This window comes from Zeus faber, assembly GCF_960531495.2.
Source record: "Zeus faber genome assembly, chromosome: 2".
NCBI classification, from domain to species: domain Eukaryota; kingdom Metazoa; phylum Chordata; class Actinopteri; order Zeiformes; family Zeidae; genus Zeus; species Zeus faber.
Genome location: NC_137189.1, coordinates 33,427,617 through 33,437,788, shown reverse-complemented (window position 1 = coordinate 33,437,788; position 10,172 = coordinate 33,427,617). Strand labels below are relative to the sequence as shown.

At 42.4% G+C, this 10,172-nt stretch overlaps 1 protein-coding gene across 1 annotated transcript; it reads right to left on the bottom strand.

Moving 5' to 3' along the window:
- Positions 1-248: 248 nt before the first annotated feature.
- Positions 249-7,718, bottom strand: LOC307247765 (carboxypeptidase O-like; the record flags this gene model as incomplete). Its single annotated transcript, XM_080023887.1, has 9 exons — positions 249-520; positions 962-1,046; positions 1,749-1,951; positions 2,912-3,005; positions 3,828-3,944; positions 4,855-4,959; positions 6,600-6,701; positions 6,858-6,897; positions 7,651-7,718. 9 exons carry the CDS (start codon positions 7,716-7,718, stop codon positions 249-251), a joined length of 1,086 nt encoding a protein of 361 aa, XP_079880013.1.
- Between the last annotated feature and the right edge of the window lie 2,454 nt (positions 7,719-10,172).

Below are 10,172 nucleotides of genomic sequence, written 5' to 3'. Positions count from 1 at the left end.
TCTGTAATATTTCCAATCATTTCAGTACATCAATATTCCGTGCACTCGTCTTGGAGTGTTAAAATAACCCCATTCTGAAATAAGTACTAGTTTACGAAAGCAATCACATTCCAGCAAGGAATCATTGTTCTCAACTTCAGCACAATTAAAATGATGTGCAGTACATGTTAGTTTTCCATCAAAATCTACTGAGCACACCAAAAAAAAAAAAAAGTGTATCCTCATTGTCAGTTTTCTTCCCGGCAGTCTCACAGAAGGGCGGAGCTACTGACTAGCGCCGCTGCCAGCACCATCCACAAGGTGGCGGTGGTTGCGGGCGCGGTGCCGCTGTGTCCGAACTGCTTGTCGTGCGCGTAGTCGATGATGTGCAGCGCTCCGGCGTACGCTTCCTCGCAGGCCGGCTGGATCTGCTTCTCGGGGAGCTCAAACTTATACGTTCCGTTGTCCCGCAGCTCGAAGGTGAAGGAGAAGGGGATGCCGATCAGCCGGGCCCAGTCCCTGGACGAGCCGGAGTTGGGATCTGCAGAGGGCGACCGTTTTGAGTCCTGGCTTGAACGACAGCGGAGGCCGTCCTTCAGGGACGTTCAACCCGAGTAAAGAGAAGTTTTCAAAGGCTTTCTTGAATTCTAAACTACTGCATACAAGGGAGAATGAGAAACATGTCGGCCGTTCCTTCTTTTATGTTTTTACACTGCACATTAGTAAGCCGCCGAATAATACCTCATGCATTTTTTTTTTTTTAATCTGTATTTATTCAAATTAAGTACAATTGCATGAATGATAATTAATCAATAATTCATTTGTGGGACAGATTTAACAATATATTCTAAACTTGTATCCGGGTGGCATTAAATTGTGTTGTGGGCCGGACGTGGCCCACGCGCCTGTAGTTTGAGACCCCTACATTAAATCACTTTATTTCATAAATTTTCTGGATCAATATTATGTCAAAGCTACTTACACAATATATCCGGGGAGGTTCCCACTCTGTAGTGCATCCCGTGCACTTTCTTGATAGCCTCTGCTGCACCCAAACCGACCTCCATCTAAGAGAAAGGACCAGAATACAAAAATACCCCCTGAAAAACGGCATCATTTCCAACATTACTTATTGTGTATTTTGTACTGTCTCCTACCCTTTGAGAACAAAGTTATGTGTAAAAGGTAGAAATTGTAATTAATATGGTTTTGCCACATCGGTCCATTGAGCTGACCTTGCTTTTCAAGCACCTTTTTAATATACGCCCCAGAGGTGGTGCTAGTGAGCAGATCTTGTATTGCCATTTAAAGATTGGTACATGAATATTAATTAGGGGGAGACCACTCCCTCTTTTCTTTATTTTTTAGATGATTTGAGAAGCGTTATGGATACAGCTATGGAATAATAATAATAATAATAACAATTATTATTACTATTATTATTATTATTATTATTATTATTATTAATAAAAATATAAGTCATTTATAAATATGATGAATGTTTTATGATTATTTTTTTTATATGTAATAATATTATAAAATAATCATAGTCCATCTCTGTAATAATAATAATAATAATAATAATAACAGTAATGATAATATAATAATAATAATCCATCATCCAATCCCTTTCTCCATGATCTATTCTATTCCTAAATGAGGTGATAATGTAACAAAAGAGTAATAATAAGGTAAGTATCTTCAGTCAATGACCAGCTCTCTGTATGTTATGCTTAACACCCACTATAATAACCCTGCTCCCCTCGTACCAGCTCTTGGTAGTTGGGGGCCACGGCGTTGGGGTGTCCGTAGGGGAGCAGCAGCAGCTGGCCATACGAGTGGATGGTGAGGAAACACAGGAAATCATTCTTTCGTTCCGCCACGAATTGGGCGACGGCCTGGGCCTCGTTCTCGGACAGCGGCCCCGAGCCGCAGTACACCTGGGAGCAGCAGTTCGATGAGATCCCAACCGCTGGAAAGATGGAAGGAGAAAAATGCCAAAGTTGTGTGTGTTCTTCACCCAGGTAAAGTTTATAGGCAAACTATTTTTTTACTTTTTCTTTCATCCTTTGTCTTCCGGCTGCTCCCGTTAGGGGTCGCCACAGCGGATCATCTGCCTCCAACACCTTCTGTTCTGTTCATCTTCCTCCCTTACACCAACCGCCTGCATGTCCTCCCTCACCACATCCACAAACCTTCTCTTTGGCCTTCCTCTTTTCCTCTTGCCTGGCAGCTCCACCCTCAGCCTCCTCCTCCCAATGTAACCCTCATCTCTCCTACACACGTGTCCAGACCATCTCAATCTGGCCTCTCTCACTTTCCACCAAACTGACCAACCTGAGCTGTCCCTCTAATGTCTTCATTCTAAATCCTGTCCATCCGTGTCACTCCCAATGAAAATCTCAACATCTTCAACTCTGCCACCTCCAGTTCAGCCACCTGCCTTTTTGTCAGTGCCACCGCCTCTAAACCGTAAACAATTTTTAATTTAGCAATTATGTCAAACGATCTTTTAACATGATTGCTAAATTAAAAATAGTTCGAAGATACACTTCACCACACGTGTGCAGATTTTTCAATTTAGAATGCCTTAACTTACATGCTAAACTTATGCATAGAATCACATTTATATACAAAACAATATATTCTGTGTAGTATGTATATTTGGCTATTTTTTAGACTGTAACGCTATGTTTAAAACTAGACGTCTGCACAGCAGTGCACCAACTAGGACCTGTATATATGACATCAAATTCCTCATATACAGTATATATGAATTAACCGAATAAACAGATTCTGATTCTGATTTAGACGGTCAAGTCATCGCCATAGATTGGCCTATGTGTTTATATATCTTTATCTCACAAATCCACACACATGCTTGGATTTTGGAATTTCAGGCCTCTTGCCTTGCAGCAGAAACATCACTCACTGCCCCAGTTGACGTTGAAGTTGCGGTTGAGGTCAGTGCCGTGACAGTCGCACCCCGCCGGTCCAGGCGATCTGGACTTCCTCCACAGCCGATTCTGCAGCGGGCAAAGCGGTGTGTGTGTGAATAACTCATCTTCTGAGACGCTGGAAGATGCATTTAGCTAATTTTACGGGAGCTAAGCTAGTTGATTCCCTATGAAACCATTCATTGTGCTCACACAGCTCGCAGCCTCTCGCTATCTCTGTGCTGGACACACAGGGATGACATTTGTATCCATCTTTTCGTCTGAATGGAGGTACACATAAACTAAAAGACAAACAAATTTCACATAAGTATATACAGAGTATTTTTGGTATTTTCCTGCAGACTTTGTTACCTTGATATGCATGCTCAGGATGCAAAAAAAATATTTTCGGAAATTGGATCGATATAATGAACGTGGGAATTTTTTATTTTTTTTTGGAAATCTTTATCTGGCAAATTCCCATTTAATAGTAATGAGAATTACTATCTCAACTGTTGAGGGACGCTACGAGGAGTATCACTCTGTCCCTTTGCATAGTAGATTATGTTTGCATGCTGTTTTACTTTTTTTTTTTTTATAATAATAATTTGAATGCAGCACTGATAAAAATTGGTTGTGTCAAATTTTTCTTTACCGATAAGAAAATTAATAATTCACATCACTGCAATAGCACTGTGTGGCGCTGTTTTCCCCCCAAATGTGTGCGCTGTTTTCCTATGGTACGGCACATTGCACTGAAATGTCAAATTTGGACCAGGATCAATATAAACCGCTATGACATGGCCAAATATACACATGGAAATAAGTGGTTTGGAGATTTCGCCACACAGGGGAAAAAAAAAAAAAAGGTATTCATGAACTTTTTATTGGATGAAAAACTTAAAAACTGACTGAGCTGTTGGTCCAGGTGAAGCTGTAGCCGTCTATGTTCAACACTGGTGTGACATAGAAGTCCATGTTCTTCATCATCTCGCCCAGCTTGCCGTCGGTCTGGTACTCCTGCAAGAGCTGGGAAGCACAGAAAGCCAACACCAGTTAAATAAACCAGACGTAGGATTATTGTGCCATGCCACACCCGATCAAAAGTTTTTGGCTGAGAAATCTTGGATCAAATTCAAGTCATTTCGATGTGGTCTTCCACGGCAAAGTTAAAATTGTAGCAAAGTTTCACATCCAACGTAACTCTTTGCATGTACTGCAGGGATTGGAAAATGTGTTTTTTTTATTTTATGAACCTTTATCAGTCCCACAACAGGGAAATTTGCAATTTCTCTACATTTTACCCATCCTAGTAGTTGACGTATCTAGGAGCAGTGGGCTGCCATATAGAGGCGCCCGGGGAGCCTTTTGGGGGTTAAGTGTCTTGCTCAAAGACACATCAGCACGCTACCAGGAGGAGTTTGAAAATTTGAATGAAAAATTGTCGCAAACCGTGCATTTTATCGGGTTTTTCAGAGATTTATTGTCTTCTGCACTAAGATAGCAGAGTAGAAACAGGAAGTTGCGTCGCTTCGTACTGACAACCTTCTTTAGCCAACATTAGGTTCTGGATGTACTGCGGCAGTTTGCCAAATATTAATGTTAATACACTCAGGGATGCGTGACTCCTTTTTTCAAAAAAGATGTAACATTGACAGTGTGAGAAGCTGCAGCAGAGTAGTACGTTTCTCAGGAGCAAAGCGTTGAGCGAGGTTGTTGTTATGAACTGTTATAAATGATGGGGCCCAACATTTGAATGATGCCTGGGTTGAAAACCTCTCCTTTAAACAAAATGAAATGAGTCGTGAGGCCGGAGCAGATGGTGTAATTATGTTGCCTTAATTTATTTTTGCTGGGTAGTTACACAGAAAGGAGCTTTCCCATGCAAGTAGCAAGGCACTCTGAAGTATCCTTGCAAATGAGATATACACACATTTACCTGTTTTACAAAGTACTGGCAAAAGGCGGGGGAGATCCATTCTCTGGCATGGATCCCACAGTCCATCCATATGGCCTTCTTCTTTATTCCAGTCTCTAGGCCGATCTAAAAGAGAGTAGCAGTTTCCCTCTAGGCATAGAAAAACATTCACAACCACCCCTCTCTTTGTTTTTTTATCCTTACCATTAACAACAAAATGGTTACAAAACATAGAAATGTTTAAACTTGAATGCCCATGTTTTCATTCAGTGTTGAAATGCATATGTGCATACATATATGCATACATTTGCCATTATATATCCTTTAGTTCCTATAATCCTTTGTGGAAATAAAAATATAACAAAAACATTTTTAATATCTGATTCACCTTGAACTAAAACTCTATAATATAGAATTCAACCAAACAATTTAAGTTCTGCTCTACAAAATGTACCCTCAGTACAAATGTACACTTTTTCTTACCATGCAATGCCTTCCCAGCACTACACATAATGTACTAATGCATATGTGCATGTATGCATGCACTAATGCATGAGGGAGATTTTTCTTTTACTGTTCAGATTGAATTTTCCGAGTTTTGTCCATTCGTTAAACTCTGATCCTACGGAAGAGGATTAGGGCCAAGTGAAAAAAATATTCGCAAAAAAATTTTGTTTGGGGATAAAAGACAGAAATCTAAGAATAAAGTGAAGATTCTAAGAATAAAGTGAGATTTCTGACAGTTCTGCCATTAAAGTCAGAATTCTAAGAATAATTGAGACTGGTCGGTGATTGCGGTCTGCACCTACACACATTTCACACACAATTTACAGGCAATGCAATTTAAGTGAGTTTCCACGTGCTCAAGGTGTCCAGAAGGAAACCGCAGCGCTGGAAGAGCAAACCGTGAGTAAAAAGAAAAAGTGTTAATTTGTTTAAAATCTCAGTTCCTCACCTCTACGGAGAGAATTAGGGCCACGCAAAGAAACCACCACTGTGTTTCGAGAATAAACTCAGAATTCCGACATTAAACCCGTTAAAGTCGGGATTTCAGGAATAAAGTCAGCGCTTCGGTTTCCGCCACCACCCCGTCTCCCCGCCCCTCGCGGACGGACTCAGTTCCCTCCCTTCCCACCAGACTCCGAGCTACACCAGCGCTGCCCCAAGCCTGCTCTCCGGCAGTGCACCGCTGGTGCGGGCATCTCGACTTAAAATTCCGCCACATCCCCGCACTGAAAACATTTCATGGCCCCCGAGTTAGCCATGTAATGCCTTTCGCCGTGTTTCACCCTGAACTTGACATCTAGGTCCTGCTCCAAGGAGCTAAGCAGCCCGAGCACCTGTCTCTGCAACGACTGCACATGTCTCAGCTCCTTGTTTTTGCACCCAACGGGGCACTCCTCATTGAGGAAACACCACCACAGCTCCACTCAGGCGGGAGGCGAGGGACAGGTTCTGGGGCCCGACCTCCTGGGCGACGGCATCCAGAGCCCGCTCCACGCTCACGCTCGAGTCCGACAGCATCCACAGCAGGAGACAGAGCAGACAGACTTCATTCTCAAAGATTCATTCCGACTTTAAAGTCGGAGTTCTGAGGTTAAAGCCAAAATCGGAATTCCAAGATTGTTCTCGACACGAGGGGATTTTTATTTATTTATTTATTTATTTATTTATTTATTTATTTATTTTATTTTTTTTGCTTGGCCCTCCACATGATCCTACTCTGTCATTTGTAAAGGAAAGGAAAGAAAAGAAAGGTGGATTACCTTCAGCAAAGTTATGACCCTTCCCTCATAGGACGTTCCATACGCTATTTCAGTCACAACATCAGGATGGTCCTTCACAGTCTGGGCCATCCAAGCTGTTATCTAAGAGTTTAAAAAGCATTAGAGTGTGAGTGTGTGTGTGTGTGTGTGTGTGTGTGTGTGTGTGTGTGTGTGTGTGTGTGTGTGTGTGTGTGTGTGTGTGTGTGTGTGTGTGTGTGTGTGTGTGTGTGTGTGTGTGTGTGTGTGTGACTTCCTCACCTCCGGCATCGGGTGGTATTTATAATAGTCATATTCCACTCTGGCATACGTGCACACAGAAAAGCAGAGTACAGTTAATAGAGAAGCAGTATTTTGTGACATAAGTTACACTACATTCTTTTTGGCATCCCATAATAGCGCAAGTCTTTAAAGGATAGGTTCGCTGTCTTTCAATCCAGACCTGAATTGTTGGTTTCCATCATTTTCAACTGTTCATAGTAACAACCCTGCTTGAACGCTTTACCACTTAATCCTACCACTCAGTAGGAAGCAACGCAACTTCTTGTTTCCAATCATATCTTGGTGTGAATGTAGCCAAAAGAGCTGCAAAGGAATCAGTAAAACCCTGAAAACCCCATAACTTTGCAACCATTTTCTTTCTTATAATGACAACGTAAAGATATTATAAAGACAATATTGTCCAATAACATTGTCTTGGACGTTTGAACCCACTGGACTGCATTGAAGCACAGTGAGAAGATGCAGCCGAGTGGTAAGTTTCTCAGTAAAATGTTCAGTGAGGTTGTTGCTGGACAGTTATAAATGATGGAACCAACATCCTTTACATGTATATTGTTTCTTAAAATGGATCCATGTAAACCTCTGTATTTGTAAGGTACAAAAACCTCCAAGTTGTACCTCAAGTTAGCACTTAAGTAAAAGCACTCGGTAACCTTTCCAAACCCCAAGATATAGCCGTCCTGAAGAGATACGTGGTCACAGCAGAAAACTCCCCGACAGAAACGTCTTTATACACATCCCATAATTGATTTGGTTGGTCAACAACCCTCACCTTTCTACGGATGCTACTCCGATCTGTAGGAGCAGCGCCAGGAGGACCGGTCGCATGGGGCCGCTCATGGTTCCAGCTACAAAGCTCTGTGTGATCTCGGCCACGTTCGGGTCTCTTGACCTTGTGCATCTAAACAGGAACTCCTACTCAGGAACTCCTACCTGGCTTATAACACCAACCACATATTGTCCATCGCTCTCACTCCGCCTCCACTACGTCCGACATATGGTTCTCCAAGAAGGCACAGTGTCAATTTGGTTAATGAGTAACGGGAAGTTGGGGAGGTTGGAACCGACGGCCGTATGTGTCGTTGCCGTACCGCTTATTTACAGATTGAACGCACAGAGCGATGGTTCAGGTTCAAATCTGAATCCGAAATTCTTCATTCTACCAAGTACGTTTTCAGATGGAAGCAATTTGTCAGGGTGAGGATTTATGTTTTCTCTACAGGACGTTTGCATAAATAAGGAATAAAATTGAATAAAAAATAAATTGCCAATAAACCGAACAGCCTGCCACTTGCCCATATTGAGCTCATCGTGGGGTTCCCATTGTGCTACATGTAGATGGATGTGCACATATTTGTTATTTCTTATCTCTTTTAAGTTTACATCTCTTGACCACGTTTTTTTTTTTACTGCTGTAACACATGCTCCTTCTTTCCCATGCGTATTAATAAAGTGTTATCTTATCTTGTCTTATCTTAAATAGACAAATATATGAACATACAGTATATATAAATATATATATATACATACACAGAAAAATAGGGGTAATGTTGGCGGAAAACAAGCACTGGTGTCCTGGGACCACATTTTGGGTGTAAAACCTTTGGAAAGAATTTCTAAATTCCCTTCTTCTACCAGGGTGATGCTGAGCGATGTTATCGTGCCTCATCATAACAATAAAGCAAACTGTGGGCAGAACGCCTGCAATGGAAAAACAAACTCCAAGGGTATCCACGTGTCATCAATGCCATAAAGACAGTGTTGATTCACGTTGAATCAACACTCATTGAGAAGAGCGGGGGCAGTTCACACCACCAAGGTCACCTTATTCTCCTATCTAGTGAGTTAATAGTCTAGTGCAAAGATTGTCAACTCAAAGTTCAAACCAACTTGTATTGTTCTCAGGGACATTCTGTTTTCAACTTCTGCTTCACGGGAGATTTAAGAGTTTTATAAGCCTAGCTGCTAATAAAACAGCACGCGAAAGCAATGCCATGTGTGCATGGCTCACAAGGCTCGCACAACCACATGTATCTTTTATAGATGCATAAACTAAAACGAACCTGACTGTGGGACTCCCTACCCACAGGTACGGGTTTAAGGCAGGAAACTGAGCCATTCTGGCGGTGAGTTGTGGATATGGCGAGAGTTTTTTGTTAAACCGTGGAACAAAAAGGCTCCCTGGCCGAAAAAAATGATAATAACAATCACTGATTTGGCCGATTCGGGGCAGCTGGGTGGCCGCCGGAAGGAAGCCACGCTGCCATCTGCAGCCGCGGCTTAACCACGTCCCTTGGTCCGCCAGACTGACGAAAGTACACCACCGCGGGGAGGTGGAGCAGGGGGGGATTGGGATGTATTAACATTTAAAATGCATGGGTTTAAATTTTGTTCTTACGACTACAAAATAAAAGCGGGGTATTGGTTTTGCTTTTTCTCTATGGAGTGGTCTATTAAATTCAAGGTTGGGTGAGAACAGGGATATAGGGTCATACCCTCAGTATGAATTTAATTCATAGATACAATTTAACTGGGTATAATAGCAGCATCGGCAAACCTCTTGAATCTTGTCTGTGTACCCATCAGCCAGTGCAGTAAACATTTCAATGGTAACAGTGAGCTCCACCAATCGGAGACGTCGCTGTTACACTTAGGATTATGGGTAGTATAGTCTCCATGACGTCGCGAATAAAACATGTTTTCCACAAAACAAGGTTGATATCATACGGACTTGTGGCTTGTACAGGTATGAAAAACTAATGATTATATACATTGCGTAATAATAATGCAATTGTTTATAAACGTCCAAAAATGTGTTTGGTTTTGTTCGACGACAAAGTTCAAAGAAATCTTATTTTATTCAACTAAGTTTATGAATTATCTTGGAAACCACACTTGGCACCCCACTGCAATAGCGGGGTTTGATTTATTAATTTTTTTACTCTGTAGGAGAACAAAACCCCACACATTTTTGGAAAGGTCTCATCTTGTAGGTTATCCTGATGACTCAGGTCAACATGATGCACGCCCAGACGAAGGGGATTCCTCGTTTGGAGGCCGGACTGGCAGCACTCCCGATCCCTCATGTCCCACGGCAGACGGACTGGAATCCCACCCGGCCAAATAAATGTCACCAGCTCCTCTCCGGGTGCGCGAAGAGGAGCTTCAAGTGTGAGGCACAATCAGCGGCAAACAACATCGGCCTCCTCAGCACTTCCTTGGACACCTCGATGGCGGGCACGGAGACGCTGCCTCTGGAGGAGACGGGTGAGGCAGCAAAGACCTCCCGGCACC